This window comes from Oncorhynchus keta, chromosome 16, assembly GCF_023373465.1.
Source record: "Oncorhynchus keta strain PuntledgeMale-10-30-2019 chromosome 16, Oket_V2, whole genome shotgun sequence".
Classification (NCBI taxonomy): Eukaryota; Metazoa; Chordata; class Actinopteri; order Salmoniformes; family Salmonidae; genus Oncorhynchus; species Oncorhynchus keta.
In genome coordinates, this window is record NC_068436.1 from 8613722 (window position 1) to 8633428 (window position 19707).

The window sequence follows — 19707 nt, forward strand, 5'->3', positions numbered from 1 at the left end:
CGTAGACCGCTGCACCACTCAGGAGCCCAAAAGTATTCTCGACCGTTTCTCCCTTTTGCTGCATTTAACAGTGAATTTCAAACACAGATTCAACCACAAAGACAAGGGAGGGTTTCCAATGCCTCGCAAAGAAGGGCATCTATAGGTATTTCAATATACACTGCTCAAAAAAATAAAGGGAACACTAAAATAACACATCCTAGATCTGAATGAATGAAATATTCTTATGAAATACTTTTTTCTTTACATAGTTGAATGTGCTGACAACAAAATCACACAAAAATGATCAATGGAAATCAAATCTATCAACCCATGAAGGTCTGGATTTTGAGTCACACTCAAAATTAAAGTGGAAAACCACACAAGGCTGATCCAACTTTGATGTAATATCCTTAAAACAAGTCCAAATGAGGCGCAGTAGTGTGTGTGGCCTCCACGTGCCTGTATGACCTCCCTACAACGCCTGGGCATGCTCCTGATGAGGTGGCGGATGGTCTCATGAGGGATCTCCTCCCAGACCTGGACTAAAGCATCCGCCAACTCCTGGACAGTCTGTGGTGCAACGTGGCGTTGGTGGATGGAGCGAGACATGATGTCCCAGATGTGCTCAATTGGATTCAGGTCTGGGGAACGGGTGGGCCAGTCCATAGCATCAATGCCTTCCTCTTGCAGGAACTGCTGACACACTCCAGCCACATGAGGTCTAGCATTGTCTTGCATTAGGAGGAACCCAGGGCCAACCGCACCAGCATATGGTCTCACAAGGGGTCTGAGGATCTCATCTTGGTACCTAATGGCAGTCAGGCTACCTCTGGCGAGCACATGGAGGGCTGTGCGGCCCCCCAAAGAAATGCCACCCCACACCATGACTGACCCACCGCCAAACCGGTCATGCTGGAGGATGTTGCAGGCAGCAGAACGTTCTCCACGGCGTCTCCAGACTTTGTCACGTGCTCAGTGTGAACCTGCTTTCATCTGTGAAGAGCACAGGGCGCCAGTGGCGAATTTGCCAATCTTGGTGTTCTCTGGCAAATGCCAAACGTCCTGCACGGTGTTGGGCTGTAAGCACAACCCCCACCTGTGGACGTCGGGCCCTCATACCACCCTCATGGAGGCTGTTTCTGACCGTTTGAGCAGACACATGCACATTTGTGGCCTGCTGGAGGTCATTTAGCATGTAAATGTAAATGTAAATTTAGCAGGGCTCTGGCAGTGCTCCTCCTGTTCCTCCTTGCACAAAGGCGGAGGTAGCGGTCCTGCTGCTGGGATGTTGCCCTACCAACGGCCTCCTCCACCTCTCCTGGTGTACTGGCCTGTCTCCTGGTAGCAACTCCATGCTCTGGCCACTACGTTGACAGACACAGCAAACCTTCTTGCCACAGCTCACATTGATGTGCCATCCTGGATGAGCTGCACTGCCTGAGCCACTTGTGTGGGTTGTAGACTCCGTCTCATGCTACCACTAGAGTGAAAGCACCGCCAGCATTCAAAAGTGACCAAAACATCAGCCAGGAAGCATAGGAACTGAGAAGTAGTCTGTGGTCACCCCCTGCAGAACCACTCCTTTATTGGGGGTGTCTTGCTAATTGCCTATAATTTCCACCTGTTGTCTATTCCATTTGCACAACAGCATGTGAAATTTATTGTCAATCAGTGTTGCTTCCTAAATGGACAGTTTGATTTCACAGAAGTGTGATTGACTTGGAGTTACATTGTGTTGTATAAGTGTTCCCTTTATTTTTTGAGCAGTGTATATTTTTTAAAGAAGACATTTAATATCCTTTTGACCATGGTGAAGTTATTCATTACACTTTGGTGTATCAGGAGCAGATAGCGTCAAAGTAGTGGAATGTGGTAGTGGGTTTTTAATGAATGTAGGGTTAGTTGGATGTTTCTTTTTATATATATTTATTGTTTGTCTTTTTCTTTGTCTTCTCCTATTTATTTTATATCACAAAGTATAATGGATTTATATTATAGTCCAGTTGGGGGAGGTAACGCAACATACTGGATGCCAACTGCCGTTAAACTCCAAAGAAGAAGTAAACAGGAATCAAGAACACGTTAGCGTTTTTATTTATACAACAATGGAACTCGAAATATGACTTTTAATTGTACAGCATAACATACTTATCCCATGTAGTCATTAATTCGATTTGGAGATAGGACTTGACTGATAGATGGTGTTATGTAAGTATTCATAATATTAAGCATTACTAGCTGGCCAACGCTCTGGTTAAACCGGATGTCCTCAGATAACTCTGGGCCCAGTGTCTTCAGTCAAGTTCAGAGCCTACGTGCAATAACATGATTATCCTCGCACAAAACAGCTCAAGGGAAGGACACATGGCTGCCATCACTCAAAATATACTCCCCTGCAAACTACAAAGAACATCCTGCAACACTAACGAGCTTAGAGTGCCAAACTATTTCACTGACATTGATCCCTGCATGCACTCCTGCAAAAACAGGAAACACCTTAGCCTAACGCAGAAACTGCCAGTTACCCTTATCTCACACCTCTTTGACATTTCATGAGCACGCACACTCACACTCCACCCCCCTCTACTGGTCGGGTGCCAAGAGCAGAGGACTCTTCTGTGCACCAATGGGGCGCCTGCTCTGGCTAGAGCAGGCCCGCCTCCAACTCTTCAGGACCAGTCAGAAGACCAACACGACGAGACTCCACCTACATTATTCTGTGTATACATTCTGCTGCAAAACTCTGTCTAAGCAGCCTAATTTGCTGACTCCTCACAGAGCCATATGCTTAGGTCCGTGCACGCTTAACTGCAGGACAAGATATCTCTGACTTTAAATAAATTGCCTTTTTGCTACACCTGATTCCACTCTGTCCAGCGTCGTTGTTTTGCACTCCCTCTCCAGTATGTGAACACCAACAATGCTATCTAGGTAACGTTCATGTTAGCCTGCTGCTAACAATGGCTAACTCGAACTGTGTGGTTTTTCACACTCAAATAGCCTCCATCATGGAGGTTCTAGCGAATGCAGCCGTGGCGGAGATCTGTAAAGTCATAGACGACGATTATGAAGTGTTTCGTTTGGAAATAACTCAAAGCCAGAAAGAAAACAGGTCATTGAAGAGGAAACTACAACTACTGGAAATGAAGGTGTCACGGGAACGCGTCCTCGCCAGCCCCAGAAGTGTCAAGATATTCGACCGATACAGAGTAACAGCAAAAGGTACATTTTTTGCAGAATAGCCCTGGCAATATGTAGAAATTGTTACTTTTTCATGAGAACGTTACACTTACAAGGGTGCGTTCCTAAATTCACTCTGCCTATCTACTCCGATTTCAGAGCACTTTCGTCTGTGCCAGAGAGCCCAAATAACTGCTTAATTTACGAACGCGCAACACCTGTTAAATATGACCGGTGTCAGTAAACGTCGGCAAAAAAAACGTAATTAAATTGTTGCGAGCGCAGTTTGTCACCAACGCTAAACATAACATGAAAAGAGCCAGCTCTGATAGGGCGAGTAAAATGGTCAGAGTGAGGTGTTCTCTCGTGTCTGGAAGTAACTAGCCAACTTTAGACAGTTAGATTAGGTGCTTGACTGCAGTTGTGAGGTCAGAACGCTCTGATGAACCCAGCTCCTCGGCCAGAGCTTTACAAACACACCGTTGGCACAGAAGTACGGTTTGTGGCCCTGAACACATATGCAACCATCGTAAAAAGAATAAAAATAAACTCAACATGGAGGCTTTTTTTCCATTCCGCCATAACCAAATAATGTGTTTTGTGTCATCTACAATATCAAACATAATACTACAGAAAAGTTGATGTATACCCACCCTTATGTTTTGATGGTCAATGACTACAAGGATGCCATGCACGACCTCAAACCTAATTTTTGCTATTCCATCTGTAAACTGTTAGTGTCTTAACGACCATTCCACAGGTGCATGGTCGTTAATTGAACAAGCATGGGAAAGAGTGTTAAAACCCTTTACAGTGAAGTTATTTAGATTTTTACTAATTATCTTTGAAAGACAGGGTCCTGAAAAAGGGATGTGTATTTTTTTCCTGAGTTTATATATATACACACACAGTACCAGCCAAAAGTTTGGATACCTGCTCATTCAAGGGTTTTTATTTAGACTATTTTCTAGAATAATGGCGAGGACCTCAACTATGAAACAACACATATGGAATCATGTAGTAACCAAAAAAGTGTTAAACAAATAAATTATATTTTATATTCTTCAAAGTAGCCACCCTTTGATGAGAACTTTTGCACACTCTTGGCTTTCTCTCAACCAGCTTCATGAGAAATGCTTTTCCAATGGTCCACATATGCTGATCACTTGTTGGATGCTTTTCCTTCATTCAACTGTCCAACTCATCCCAAACCATCTTAATTGGGTTGAGGTCGGGTGATTGTGGAGGCCAGATCATCTGATGCAGCACTCCATCACTCTCCTCCTTGGGCAAATAGCTCTTACACAGCCTGTAGGTGTGTTTTGGATCATTGTCCTGTTGAAAAACAAATGATAGTCCCACTAAGCGCAAACCAGATGGGATGGATTGAAGAAATGTCAAAGTTATTGAAAATATCCGGTTTGACTGACCTTCATGTCTTAAAGTAATAATGGACTGTCCTTTCTCTTTGTTTATTTGAGCTGTTCTTGGCATAATATGGACCTATTTGGTAAAAGACCATCTTCTGTATACCACCCCTACCTTATCACAGAAAAACTTATTGGCTCAAACTTAAGGTGTAAAGAAACTCCACAAATTAACAAGGCACACCTGTTAATTGAAATGCATTCCAGGTGACTACCTGATGCTGGTTGAGAGAATGCCGGGAGTGTGCAAAGCTGTGAAAGGCAAAGTCGGGCGACTTCAAAGAATATAAAATATATTTTGATTTGTTTAACACCTTTTTGGTTACTACACGATTCCATGTGTTATTTCATAGTTTTGATGTCTTCACTGTTATTCTACAATGTAGAAAATAGTACAAATAAACATACAACATATGTAAGGTCCCTCAGTCAAGCATTGACTTTCAAGCACAGATTCAACTACAAAGACCAGGTAGCTTTTCGAAAGCCTCATAAAGGAGGGCAGGGATTGGTAGATGGGTAACAATGACAAATCAGACATTGAATATGTCCTTAATTAAGCATGGTCAAGTTAATAATGTAGGCTGTGGATTATATATTAAATCCTCCAGACAAAGGTGCAGTCATCCTTCTGACCTGAGCTGCAGGACAGAAAGAAAACTGCTTTGAGATGTCACCATGAAGCCATTGGTGATTTTTAAAAAAAACAGCTACTGAGTTAAATGGCTATGATTGGAGAACAGGATGGATCAACATTGTAGTGACCACAATAATGACCTAAATAATGAGAAAGAATAGAAATATACAGAATAAAAATATTTATAAACATGCAACAAGGCACTAAAGTAATACTGCAAAGGAATGCACTTTTAGGCCTAATTGCATAGCCTTATGTTTGGGGCAAATCCAACAACACATCACTGAGTAATTGCCTCCTTATTTTCAAGCATTGTGGTGGCTGCATCATAGTATGGGTATGCTTGACATCGGCAAAGACCAGACACTGGGAGAGGAATTCACCTTTCTGCAGGACAATAACCAAAAACAGAATGCCAAATCTACATGGGAGTTGCTTACCGAGAATAGTGAATGACTTAAATCTGCTTGAAAATCTATGGCAAGACTGAGCATGATTAAAAAAGATATATGAAAGTAAGAAGAATGAACAAATATTGTACAATACAGGTGTGCAAACTAAAGAAGACCCACAGCTGACTCGGGAGGAATAATTATCTAATCAAGGTATATTAGTGTTTATTTTTCATTCATTTAAAAAAAGTATTGTGTAGATTGTTGACCCCAAAAAAAGTCAAACCAATTTGAATCCCACTTTGTAACACAAAATGTGATGAAATCCATGAGGTGTAGACTTTCTACAGCCATTTCCTGTGCAGTTTGGAGTGAGACAGAGCTCACTCTCATCTCCTATTCTATTCCTTATTACCCTTGACCGGATCATGACCAAAACCACATCATACAAATCCAGAAATATGGAGTGGACCCTCTTCTCCCAGCTGGAAAATCTCTAGCAGTGTTTTCCACAAGCACATGGAGTAGCCAGCCAAAATAGAAAAAGTAGTCAGCCAATGAAGTAAATAGCCCAAATTATCTTAAATTAAAGGTTACATTTAAAATCAAACAAATTGTGTGATGGGCACTTTTTTTTAAATTACAAAATGGGTCCCTAAAATAAACAGAACAGATGCTCAATTAAATTCTGGCTTGTCAGTAGCTTACCGAATCGTATCGGTCAGAGCCGTTCATATGGCTCCCTAATTTGCATACTGGTAGGCATTTTGGTGATTATTTGCAGATAAAATATGAAAACATTCAATGAAGAATCCTCCTCACTACAGGAATAATCAGAGAGAGAGCCTCACTCTGGTCAAAAATATTATAAATGTAAACATTTAAAAATTGTTTAACGTCACTGTCTGGCATGTACTGATGGACTTCATATCGACAATACGAACACGATCTTTAGTTTTTGTCCAGATGCGATATCATGGACAAAAAGACGTTGTTTTAGTTATATAATTTTTTTTTTTTTAAATGTGCCAGAAAACAATAGATTAAGTGGATCTCGACTCATCGTTACCACGTATGGGACGTGCAAATTCACTCACAGCGACGAGGAAGGAGCATCACGCTCTCTCCCTTCGTGTAAAGAAATTGGACTACGTCAAAGATGATCTATTACATTGACAAGATATTTGAGTGGTCGCTCTAATAATGGAAATACATGTCCTCAATGATGGAAGGTAGGCGAGGTCAGGTGGGACCATTCCAGCCAATGAGAGGGCAGATACGTGTGACCAACAGGCATAATGAAGTTGTTTTTCGTCAAAGTTGCCGGAATGCCATGAGCATCCACTTATCAGTACATTTTGTAACAGACTAAACATTACGAAACTTCTAATCGATCAAATAAGCCTCATATAATTCGACACTCATCGATCTCCATACAAAAAAGGGCTCATCTTAAGCGGAAAGATTTTGGAAGGAGTAAATCCTCTCACTTCGGCTCTGACTGCAACAACAGCGCACGCAACCCAGACTCAGGAACCGGAAGGAGGGACAGACAGCAGACTGTCAAACCAGCAGTGTTTCCTTGTCATTGCTTACTTTGACTGACAGGTGCGTGTCCAATTAATAGAAAGCTAGAAGTTGCATATAGTTTATTCTAGCGGGAGAGGGCTCGGCAACTTTTTTTCTGACTAGCAAAGTGAAAAGTAGCCTAGTTAATTTAAGTGAAAAAAGAAGCCATTTGAAAATTAGTACTATAATCTGTTTAACTTTTAGTTGTAGTTGCCCTGGACAAACACACATTCAGCTCATTTTAGGGCTTGATGATTAGTTGTGTTGGTGTTTCATACTGGAGAGGGAATGCAAAACAACGACGCTGGACAGAGTGGAATCAGGTGTATCATAAAGGCAGTTTATTGAGTCAAAGATATCTTGTCCTGCCGTTTATCGTGCACGGACCTAAGCAATGCGACTCTGTGAAGAGTCAGAATAATTAGGCTGCCTCGCCAGAGTTTACAACAGAATGTATACACAGAATAATGTAGGTGGAGTCTCGTCATGTTGGTCTTCTGACTGGTCCTGAAGAGTTGGAGGCGGGCCTGCTCTAGCCAGAGCAAGCGCCCCATTGGTGCATAGTAGAGTCCTCTGCTCACGTCATCCGACCAGTAGGGGGTGGAGTGTGAGTGTGCGTTGCTTCATGAGATGTTTGTGTGTCAAGGAACGTAAGATAGGGGAAACTGGCAGTGTCTGCTTTAGGCGCAGGTGTTTCCTGTTTTTGCAGGAGTGCATGAAGGTTCAATGTCAATGAGATAGTTTGCCACTCTAAACTCGTTAGTGTTGCAGGATGCTCTTTGTAGTTTTACAGGGGAGTATATTTGCGTGATGGCAGCTGTGTGTCCTTCCCTTGAACTGTTTTGTGCAAGGATAGTTATGTTATTGCACACAGGCTCTAGACTTGACTGAGGGCACTGCGCCCAGAGTTATCTGAGGGCACCCGGTTTAACCAGAGCGTTGGTCTGCTAGTAATGCTTGACATTGGATTATTTATATAACAGTTGACAACTTGAATCAGGTGGCTTGTCCAGGGTTACAAAACAAATGTGTACTGTTGGGGTACTCAAGGAATAGGGTTGGGAAACACTGGTCTAGACAACCTCTCATTGTGCATTTGTCCAACTCATCACATTTGTAGGTCTGAGCAGAACTGCCTCAAAACAAATGTCCACCTATAATACAACAGCAATGTCAAATCTGTTCTGTTGTATGGTTTGGAATGTTCCCATGTTGTCAAGAACCACTTGAAAACGGATGTAGTCTTTCAGCAGTGGTTGTCTCGAGAATCTGCTGCATCTTCTGGCCCCGAATAAAATACACAACAGTACGTTATACAAGAAGACCAGTTGCCAAAATTTCACACAACACTTCAAGAGACATTCTCAGAATGCCCAGTTTTGACTCATTCTGGGCTTATGTCCCAGTGAGGAGGAAGTGGATTGAGTAAGTGCGTCATCCATGCCATGAATCTTGCCTAAATTAACAACTGTATAAATGGACACATACTGTATACTCTCGTCTAAATTGACAACTGGTTTGACCTAGATGGACACTTGCACTCCAACCTTCAACCCGGTACATCTAAAGGAAGTTCCTTCCATCTTAACTTTTTTCTCCTCTTGCCACATTGTGTCAGGCTGTTGTGAAGCACTCTGACAGTAGTTGTTGTGAAAAGGGCTATATAAATGAGTCTGGGGCTGGACGTCAATCAACAAATACAAAGCAGAATTTGTTGGGAGATTTTCAAATGTTCTGTTTCGTTCTTCTTGAACGTCTCAATATGAACTTGATTGATATCTTTAATGTTAGTGCAATCTTTAAGGAGAATTGTGAAGTGCTCCTAAATGGAAATGTTATATTCTGAAGTAATAATTTGAGTGGTGGGTGGCATTTGGAACCGCCAAGCAATTGAGATGCTTACGTGCCCATGAAATCCCTGGGCCCAGACAAATCAAAGGATCTTCTTGTTTTCCCGTGAATTCACAGGGGTCACACAGTATCCACATTCACAACCAGAGGCAAGAACACTGCAGCAGACAACTATGGCTCTGTATGCCACGGAAATATTATATTGTGTATGTTGTCAGAATCTGAGATTTTCAGTGGATTTCTTCCCATGGCTTACCATGGTAATCCTCCATTAGATAATAAACTGAACTATTTATGATGTTGTACTGGGCGTCATTGTAATCGTTGACCATCAAAACATAGGTGTTGACGTCACCTTTTCTGTGTTTATCATGTTTGATTCAGAAGATATGACGCAAAATACATTTAGTTGCGGCTGAATGACAAATTGTCGTTTTTGCGATGGCTCCATATCTGAACATATTCAGGGCCCCAAAGTGTACCAAGTTACATGCTTTTATGAAAAAGTGAACATAATCACCTAAAGTTTGGCACATATTGATTGGACTATATGACAGAGGCTGTGGGGCCTATAGCCCTGTTCTCCTCAGCATGTGTAACTTTAGATGTGTTAACCAGAATTGGGTCTTGGTCAGTTTCTGGATAGTATGAAATAATTCCACTGATTATTTAGCTGTCAAAGACGCACTATCATATTCTAACCAGATAATTGATTTACTCAAGGAAAACAATGTGATGCATGAAACATATCAATCTATAAATAGTATATCATGAAGTTATGAGAAGTGTTACTTTACATCCTTACCAATTGTAGACAATGTCAAAAGTGTACAATATAGGGTTGACCGTACCTAACCAGTACGTACCTCTTTCCCTCAATCACTGTCTCAGGTGAAGGACATCTCACTGGAGGCCACAGGAGCTTTGTGAAGCCAGCGGGACACAATACATGGAGAGATGACCAACCAATCACTGTTGATGAGGGGAGTGGCACCTCAACCGAGCACATTATTGTGATAGAGGTTAGTGTAATAGTATTACATCAAAATTACAGTACATCAAACGTGGCCACTTTATTTCAAAAAGGCTCCCCTCAGCTATTCACTTGCTTACATGTACATCCGTATTTATCTGCCATAAGGGAGCTTGTGAGACTTCCCTATGACATTGTTATACAATTCAACTGGACACCGGTAATAATAACCTCACTTCTTGTGTCAGGCTGCAGATATAGAGGCTGCAGGTCCTGGGGTCAAGCAGGAGAGGTCTGTAGGAGAGGAGGACCTCCAGACTGCAGCACCGCCTGAAGCCACGGAGGACCTCACTGCCACCGCACCGCAGCCCAGGACCCGACGCAGCATCACGGAGGTCAGTGGAACGCCGAACGCCGTCCTCAAGTCCGAGACAGACACTGAGACTTTAACTGTAACACACAGCCTCTTACACACAGGATCTGACGACAGATCAGACCCAGAGAGACTTTGTCTGAGGAGACTGGGCTGTCCTCCTGGCTCAGAGTATTTACCGGTATTTCACCAGAGGACTGTTCATTCCCTTGGTGATGGTGACTCGTTAGACACTGAAGGCAATGATCCGTCTTGTTCTTACGCTACAGAGATAGACTCTGGCAACATGCCCTTGAGTTTAGAGAGACAGACTGATCTGTCTAGAGGGGACTGGAACCGGTACAGTAGTAATCTATACTCTGAAGGGTGCCTCGATAAGAAAGGAGAGTGTCTGGTTGTAAATGAGGTCACTGTGAAAGTGGAGGGCGACGCTCCTCTGACATGGAATGTAGATAAGACTCACTTAGGAGGACACTCTCAGGGCAGCACCAGTGACTTCTTAGACTACAGGGAAAGCTTAGAGACAAATCTAAATGTTCCAACCCACTCCTCTTTACCCGCGTTCAGGGATCGTGACCCAGTGTCCACGTCAATGGGGCCTTCCGAGTCACACGGCCGCGTCCTTTTCGATCAGGTATTGAACTCAAACGACAGGGCTACAGCCCAGACTCAGGGAGGGGGAGCCACATCAGGATATAGTAGAGAGAAACGGTTCCTCTGCATGTTTTGTAACAAAGGATTCAGCTGCTCCCAGAATGTGGAGATCCACCAGAGGGTCCACACAGGGGTGAAACCCTACAGCTGTACCCAGTGTCACATGCGCTTCACCCAGTCTAGCGCCCTGAAGAGGCATCAGAGAGTCCACACAGGGGAGAAACCCTTCAGCTGTACCCAGTGTCACATGCGCTTCACCCAGGCTGGTCACCTGAAGAGGCACCAGAGGGTCCACACGGGAGAGAAACCGTTCGCCTGTATGCACTGCAGGAAGAGGTTCTCAGAGAGGAGATGCCTCAGCATACACCAGCAGAAAAACCATTCCACTCTATAACAAAGTAACCATTTCACTCGATAGCTTCTGAGGCTTAGATAGACTCAGCGAGATGATGTAGATGCAAAAAGTAATCAGCGGGTCAATTTCCATAACAACTGAGAGTGTTGAAGTGCAAGGCCCAGACATTGTAGGATATATAAGCCTAAAGTCTATTACATATAGTGTTTGTACTGTATAGGCCAGTGTTTACTAACTCCAGTCCTCAAGTCTCCCAAAAGTACACATTTTCGTTGTAGCCGTGGACGAACACACCTCATTGTCCAGTGCGACAATAAAAATGGGTTCTGTTGGGGGACTTGAGTTGGGAAACACTGTTGTAGGATATGATGTTCATAAATGCCTATTTTATTACTTTCATTCAGCTACTCTATTCTTTCCCCCCAAGATATTTTTAATGAGAAAATGCAGTTTTTCAGTTGAGACGTGTGGTTTTCATCTGGTGTGTTTAAAACTTGTTTATGTTCAATAAACACCTAAATGGGACTTTTCATTCTAAGACTTTCATTGAGACTCTCGTTAGTACACATCACATCTAATATCACGCTATTCTGCATATTCTGATAGCGCTTTATAAACATTATACACTTACTAAATATACCTACCTACACACAAACACCTACTGTACATGTCAAAATAGTCAGGTTTGTCTTGACTTATCATAGGGGACTTATTTTTACCCACAACATATTTCTATGTATGTCCACCATGATGGGTTTAACAACAGTGAAATCATTCTGTAGCTACAGTAAAGGACTCAAATGTAGTGGGGATGGGTAAACACTCCACGTTGAAAGTGTTTTCATTACCTGTGTTTACGTACCTGAGGGAGTGTATGTCTGTATCACCCGTCTCTTCCAGGAGGAGGAGGGTCCAAATCAAATCAAATCAAATGTTATTTGTCACATACACATGGTTAGCAGATGTTAATGCGAGTGTAGCGAAATGCTTGTGCTTCTAGTTCCGACAATGCAGTAATAACCAACAAGTAATCTAACTAACAATTCCAAAACTACTGTCTTATACACAGTGTAAGGGGACAAAGAATATGTACATAAGGATATATGAATGAGTGATGGTACAGAGCAGCATAGGCAAGATACAGTAGATGGTATCGAGTACAGTATATACATATGAGATGAGTATGTAGACCAAGTAAACAAAGTGGCATAGTTAAAGTGGCGAGTGATACATGTATTACATAAGGATGCAGTCGATGATATAGAGTACAGTATATACGTATGCATATGAGATGAATAATGTAGGGTAAGTAACATTATATAAGGTAGCATTGTTTAAAGTGGCTAGTGATATATTTACATTTCCCATCAATTCCCATTATTAAAGTGGCTGTAGTTGAGTCAGTGTCAGTGTGTTGGCAGCAGCCACTCAATGTTAGTGGTGGCTGTTTAACAGTCTGATGGCCTTGAGATAGAAGCTGTTTTTCAGTCTCTTGGTCCCAGCTTTGATGCACCTGTACTGACCTCGCCTTCTGGATGATAGCAGGGTGAACAGGCAGTGGCTCGGGTGGTTGATCTCCTTGATGATCTTTATGGCCTTCCTGTAACATCGGGTGGTGTAGGTGTCCTGGAGGGCAGGTAGTTTGCCCCCGGTGATGCGTTGTGCAGACCTCACTACCCTCTGGAGAGCCTTACGGTTGAGGGCGGAGCAGTTGCCGTACCAGGCGGTGATACAGCCCGCCAGGATGCTCTCGATTGTGCATCTGTAGAAGTTTGTGAGTGCTTTTGGTGACAAGCCGAATTTCTTCAGCCTCCTGAGGTTGAAGAGGCGCTGCTGCGCCTTCTTCACGATGCTGTCTGTGTGAGTGGACCAATTCAGTTTGTCTGTGATGTGTATGCCGAGGAACTTAAAACTTGCTACCCTCTCCACTACTGTTCCATCGATGTGGATAGGGGGGTGTTCCCTCTGCTGTTTCCTGAAGTCCACAATCATCTCCTTAGTTTTGTTGACGTTGAAGTGTGAGGTTATTTTCCTGACACCACACTCCGAGGGCCCTCACCTCCTCCCTGTAGGCCGTCTCGTCGTTGTTGGTAATCAAGCCTACCACTGTTGTGTCGTCCGCAAACATGATGATTGAGTTGGAGGCGTGTGTGGCCACGCAGTCGTGGGTGAACAGGGAGTACAGGAGAGGGCTCAGAACGCACCCTTGTGGGGCCCCAGTGTTGAGGATCAGCGGGGAGGAGATGTTGTTGCCTACCCTCACCACCTGGGGGCGGCCCGTCAGGAAGTCCAGTACCCAGTTGCACAGGGCGGGGTCGAGACCCAGGGTCTCGAGCTTGATGACGAGCTTGGAGGGTACTATGGTGTTGAATGCCGAGCTGTAGTCGATGAACAGCATTCTCACATAGGTATTCCTCTTGTCCAGATGGGTTAGGGCAGTGTGCAGTGTGGTTGAGATTGCATCGTCTGTGGACCTATTTGGGCTGTAAGCAAATTGGAGTGGGTCTAGGGTGTCAGGTAGGGTGGAGGGGATATGGTCCTTGACTAGTCTCTCAAAGCACTTCATGATGACGGAAGTGAGTGCTACGGGGCGGTAGTCATTTAGCTCAGTTACCTTAGCTTTTTTGGGAACAGGAACAATGGTGGCCCTCTTGAAGCATGTGGGAACAGCAGACTGGTATAGGGATTGATTGAATATGTCCGTAAACACACCGACCAGCTGGTCTGCACATGCTCTGAGGGCGCGGCTGGGGATGCCGTCTGGGCCTGCAGCCTTGCGAGGGTTAACACGTTTAAATGTCTTACACACCTCGGCTGCAGTGAAGGAGAGTCCGCATGTTTTCGTTGCAGGCCGTGTCAGTGGCACTGTATTGTCCTCAAAGCGGGCAAAAAAGTTATTTAGTCTGCCTGGGAGCAAGACATCCTGGACCGTGACTGGGCTGGATTTCTTCTTGTAGTCCGTGATTGACTGTAGACCCTGCCACATGCCTCTTGTGTCTGAGCCGTTGAATTGAGATTCTACTTTGTCTCTGTACTGACACTTAGCCTTGCGGAGGGAATAGCTGCATTGTTTGTATTTGTTCATGTTACCAGTCACCTTGCCCTGATTAAAAGCAGTGGTTCGCGCTTTCAGTTTCACGCGAATGCTGCCATCAATCCACGGTTTCTGGTTAGGGAATGTTTTAATCGTTGCTATGGGAACGACATCTTCAACGCACGTTCTAAAGAACTCGCACACCGAATCAGCGTATTCGTCAATATTGTTATCTGACGCAATACGAAACATATCCCAGTCCACGTGATGGAAGCAGTCTTGGAGTGTGGAGTCAGCTTGGTCGGACCAGCGTTGGACAGACCTCAGCGTGGGAGCCTCTTGTTTTAGTTTCTGTCTGTAGGCAGGGATCAACAAAATGGAGTCGTGGTCAGCTTTTCCAAAAGGGGGGCGGGGCAGGGCCTTATATGCGTCATGGAAGTTAGAGTAACAATGATCCAAGGTTTTTCCACCCCTGGTTGCGCAATCGATATGCTGATAAAATTTAGGGAGTCTTGTTTTCAGATTAACCTTGTTAAAATCCCCAGCTACAATGAATGCAACCACCGGATAAATGGATTCCAGTTTGCAAAGAGTCAAATAAAGTTCGTTCAGAGCCATCGATGTGTCTGCTTGGGGGGGGATATATACGGCTGTGATTATAATCGAACAGAATTCTCTTGGTAGATAATGCGGTCTACATTTGATTGTGATGAATTCTAACTGGTGAACAGGTGAACAGAAGGATTTGAGTTCCTGTATGTTTCTTTCATCACACAATGTCTCGTTAGCCATAAGGCATACGCCCCCGCCCCTCTTCTTACCAGAAAGATGTTTGTTCCTGTCGGCGCGATGCGTGGAGAAACCCACTGGCTGCACCGCCTCCGATAGCGTCTCTCCAGTGAGCCATGTTTCCGTGAAGCAAAGAACGTTACAGTCTCTGATGTCCCTCTGGAATGCTACCCTTGCTCGGATTTCATCAACCTTGTTGTCAAGAGACTGGACATTGGCGAGAAGAATGCTAGGGAGTGGTGCACGATGTGCCCGTCTCCGGAGTCTGACCAGAAGACCGCCTCGTTTCCCTCTTTTTCGGAGTCGTTTTTTTGGGTCGCTGCATGGGATCCATTCCGTTGTCCTGTTTGAAAGGCAGAACACAGGATCCGCGTCGCGAAAAACATATTCTTGGTCGTACTGATGGTGAGTTGACGCTGATCTTATATTCAGTAGTTCTTCTCGACTGTATGTAATGAAACCTAAGATGACCTGGGGTACTAATGTAAGAAATAACACGTAAAAAAAAAAAACTGCATAGTTTCCTAGGAACGCGAAGCGAGGCGGCCATCTCTGTCGGCGCCGGAAGTATAGCACAGAGGTTCTGCTGGTGAAGGAGGAGGGGTATGAGGAGGGTCTGGAAAACCCTGAGGGGACTATGGTTATGGAGGACAACCAGACTACACCTCCTCCTGAACCCACAGAGGAACCAGCTGAACAGCACAGGACCACACACAGTCTCACTGAGGTGAGCCCACTGTGAACTACTGTCTGAATGGTATTAGGTCAGGGCCCGTATCCACAAAGCCTCTCAGAGTAGGAGTGCTGAACTAGGATCAGTTTAGCCTTTTAGATCAATGACTCTTTGTGGCTACGGGCCCAGGTCTTGATTCAATTTGTCGTAAGTGTGGGACCATGCCTTTTGAATGATGAAACCATTAGTGTCAAGTAATCAAATCAACTATCATGTTTGCATCGTGCTCATATCAATACATCAGAAGATGCTCCATAGCAGGATGCTCCTATCAGATTTCTTGATCCAATATCCTCTCACTCTGTATCTCTTACAGTCAGTAGACATGGAGGATGGGAAGCTTGATCTGCTGCTGGTCAAAGAGGAGACCATAGAAGATGTACCAGAGAGCATTGACCTGCTGAGTGGACTAAAGATGGGGGAGCAAGGTAAGAGGGAAATACATATAGCCTACATACAGTAATATATCTTTAATGGGAATAGTGATGCACCTGGCTATTATTTCTTAATTCATAAAATCAATACAACTTATGTTTACATACAAAACCACACGTTATAATGTATGAACTTGACCTGGTAATTGACACAAACATCATATGTAGATTTTTCTCTGCCATGTTAAAAATTATATTTTGTAACCTCTTCCTGTAGGTGATTGGCTGGAGGCTAACAGAGGAGACTGGGGAGCCGTCTTGGATTCCCAGACCCAGACTGGTGCAGCCAAGGGCCCAGGGGACGACATCACTGAGCAGGACAGGACCAGAGGCGACATAGTGGAGGTCAGTGGATGGTACAGCATCCTCAACTATGGGCTGGGGTACAACACTGTTAACCACAACCAGGAACAGACAGTCGAACACAAAACAACCAAACTTAGTATCCATGACAACAGACTGGCTGAGACCAGGGCGAGGCGTAGATTTGGTCTGCAGGGACGGGGAGGTGTCCGTATGAGAACAGGAGAGAACAGACACAGACTGCTAGCGATGCTCCGTCCTGCTCCTATAGTTGTGATTCAGAGAGACTAATGGTGCCTCAGGTTAACCCCCTAACAGGTTCTGCCTTCAGCCTGCCTTATATAGGATCTATCAACTGGAACATGGACCCTGTAACAACACAGTCACTCCCTGGCCTTCATCCTCCTCACACTCTCCTAATGTTAAACCAGACCTCAGACAATACCAGAGCCTCAACACTAAAAGGCTACACAAGCCTATTGACAAATGACAGTAGTAGTAATGCTATCAGTAGATCTGGTGGCAAAGAGAAGCTCTTCCAGTGTTCGTTCTGGTGAAAGCCTGCAGATCCACCAGAGGATGCACACAAGGGAGAATACCCTTCAACTGCCCCCAGTGTGAGAAGAGGTTCTCCCGTCAGGACCAGCTGAAGATGCACCTGAAGGTCCTCAGGGGAGAAATGCTGTTCACCTGTACTCACTGGAGGTAGAGGTTCTCAGAGAGGAGCTACCTCATGATACACCAAAAGAAAATGCACACGGCCCATGTATAGAGTATAGTGAGATGTAATGTAGTACTAGCTAGTTTGCAGTTAATTATGTTGGTTATGGATGCATAGGGAACTGGATGAGATGAATTGAGTTAAGAATGATGAGAGAGAGTAGATGATATGTTGATGGCTGGTGTCCTAAAAAGTGTCATGTTTACATAATGTAATTTTGAACCTTTTCCAGAGTTTTCTAAAATACATTTTATCAAATTGAAAGAAAATGTAAAGTGTTACCATAGTGAGAAAAGTTATTCTACTTGTCACGTGTCCTTTTGTGGAATAGATGTGACTAATGCCATTTTGTTGAATTTGGTTATTTTTTTAATCATTCCAATGGCTCCATATTGTTAGGTACTTGAATCACAGTTTTTTAGAGAGGCTTGACTGTGTTTAACATTTTATAATATTGTGTCATGTTTCTGTGTGTACAGTAAAGTGTCTTATATAAACCTTCACATGCTCTTCTGTACAATTTATGTTTGCAGTCTGCAGTCCATGAAGACCTGCTGATATCCAGTGTTACTGGTGGGAGAGACTGGACCTCCAAAGCGGCTGGTCACAAACCCTGGCCCCGGATGAGAACCATGGATCAGGAGCCGTCACTATTCCTACCTGAATCGGAACCCGGACCCAAATGCAAGAGACAGAGACTCCACCACCACACAGAACACAACCAGTGGACAGGTGGACTGAACAACCTCAGTCCTGGTGGTCATCAGAGAGACAGAGGCTCCAGTCAGGGATCCAGTCTGCAGCCCAGACCCTTCTCTTCACAGTCTCAGTGCAGGGATGAAGCAGGGCCTGGGGCTGATAGAGATAGACCCTCCTATTCCTATGATACAAACACCACAGTATCCATGATGAACAGAGATGGTCACCCTGGACTTCAGCCTTCACAGAGAGTGGTGGGAGACCCCCCTGGTGGTAGTCTATCAGCAAGTCTGTCTTCTCCTTCAGGATCTCATTTAATGTCTGGTGACTGGGTTCATAGAAAGCCTGGGTCTAGCTTTCCTCAGTTACCTCAAGGTTACCCCACCAATGCATACAGGTTCAGGATGGGCGTTTACCACAAGAAGCACCTGGCCTATAGCACAGCACACAATCCCAGCAACACCCAAACAATGACTAGAGGTCAAGGAGGGAGCTCAAAGACTAACCACCTGACGGCGGTGGCGCCTGCTTCTACCTCCTCTGTCATTGGGTCACAATGTGGAAGGCCGGGCATTAGGACGGATGCTGACAAGCCGTATGCCTGCCCCACGTGTGGGAAGCGCTTTGCTAAGACTAAATATATGAAACAGCATCAGAACATTCACACCAAGGAGAGGCCTTTCAAGTGCAAACTATGTTACAAGAGCTTCTCCTTCCTGAGTTACCTCATCAGACATAGCTGTGCCCACAATGGGGAGAAATTGTAGCTATTCTTTAGCTGAAATATTCTATTTATCATGTGAAGTGTACTGGGGGTAAGACTTTTGGGGATTACTAGGTCCCTTAGTTGAGCATCTGGGTACACTCACATGATACAGACTTGTTGTTTTGGTGTGCTAGCCGAAACACTGACATTGAAGTGTATCACTATTTCACCTCTGAACTTGGTTTTGCCTATGTTCTATTCATAACAATATGTTTTATAACCCCTTTTTAAAACACATTATTTGGCATAGTCAGGTGGGATCTGTTCATTTATGTACAACAACAGAAAAATAGGTGATCAAATATTTTAATAAATTAGATATCATGTTGTCCTTTTGATTAAAAAAAAGCAAATAAAATGAACTTATCATTAAGAATTAAACATGACCTTAGTTTCGTTGGCTTCCTACGAACCTATAGGGCAAGGACCGAGCTTTAAAGGGTTTCCACTAGGTTCCACAGTTAAAGTAAAAAGAAAGTGCTGTATTGTAAAAATTCCTGAAAACAAATTTATTTTCTAATTTAACTTTAGGGTTAGGCAGAAAGTTAGCATTGGGGTTAAGATAAATTGTAGAAATAGGGGTTTAGCCATAATTATGACTGTGGAAACTGGTGACGACCGCTTGAAAGATAGTGACCATGAATAGGAGGTTTGACGTGTGGGGATTGGGATGGGAGGAAGAAGTGGGGCCTAAACGGGTAATTGTGTGGTCAGACTCTACTACTAGCCTGGTTGCGCTGAGAGAAGGGAAGGAAGTAAGTCAAAGGAACACCCAGACCTGATAATAGAGCTGTTGCCACTTTATAGGGTGGGGCAGAAAGAGATTAAGGTTGGT

At 44.0% G+C, this 19707-nt stretch overlaps 2 protein-coding genes across 3 annotated transcripts in view; both read left to right on the top strand.

Moving 5' to 3' along the window:
* Positions 1-1303: 1303 nt before the first annotated feature.
* Positions 1304-19707, top strand: part of LOC118395578 (zinc finger protein 143-like) — a 75501-nt gene continuing 57097 nt past the window's right edge. Inside the window, exons 1-3 of one of the 2 annotated variants that reach the window (XM_052465082.1) lie at positions 1851-3204; positions 9930-10060; positions 10260-10406. In XM_052465082.1, the coding sequence (XP_052321042.1) occupies positions 2943-3204; positions 9930-10060; positions 10260-10406 (540 nt within the window). In that variant the 5' untranslated portion in view covers positions 1851-2942. Of the gene's footprint in view, positions 3205-9929; positions 10061-10259; positions 10407-19707 lie in introns of both variants that reach the window. The other variant, XM_052465078.1, reaches the window with a different exon arrangement.
* On the top strand, positions 14402-19220 carry LOC127908078 (zinc finger protein 233-like). The gene is made up of 4 exons (XM_052465190.1): positions 14402-15943; positions 16266-16377; positions 16601-16728; positions 17941-19220. Exons 1-4 carry the CDS (start codon positions 15854-15856, stop codon positions 18871-18873), a joined length of 1263 nt encoding a protein of 420 aa, XP_052321150.1. The 5' UTR covers positions 14402-15853; the 3' UTR covers positions 18874-19220.

Excerpts from the sequence above, each read along its gene's own strand:
- LOC127908078 (XM_052465190.1), top strand. The coding sequence starts at position 15,854 with ATGGTTATGGAGGACAACCAGACTACACCTCCTCCTGAACCCACAGAG. Across the intron at positions 16,378-16,600 it reads ACTAAAGATGGGGGAGCAAG|GTGATTGGCTGGAGGCTAAC; the intron begins GTAAGAGGGAAA and ends CTCTTCCTGTAG. Across the intron at positions 16,729-17,940 it reads CCAGAGGCGACATAGTGGAG|TCTGCAGTCCATGAAGACCT; the intron begins GTCAGTGGATGG and ends TTATGTTTGCAG.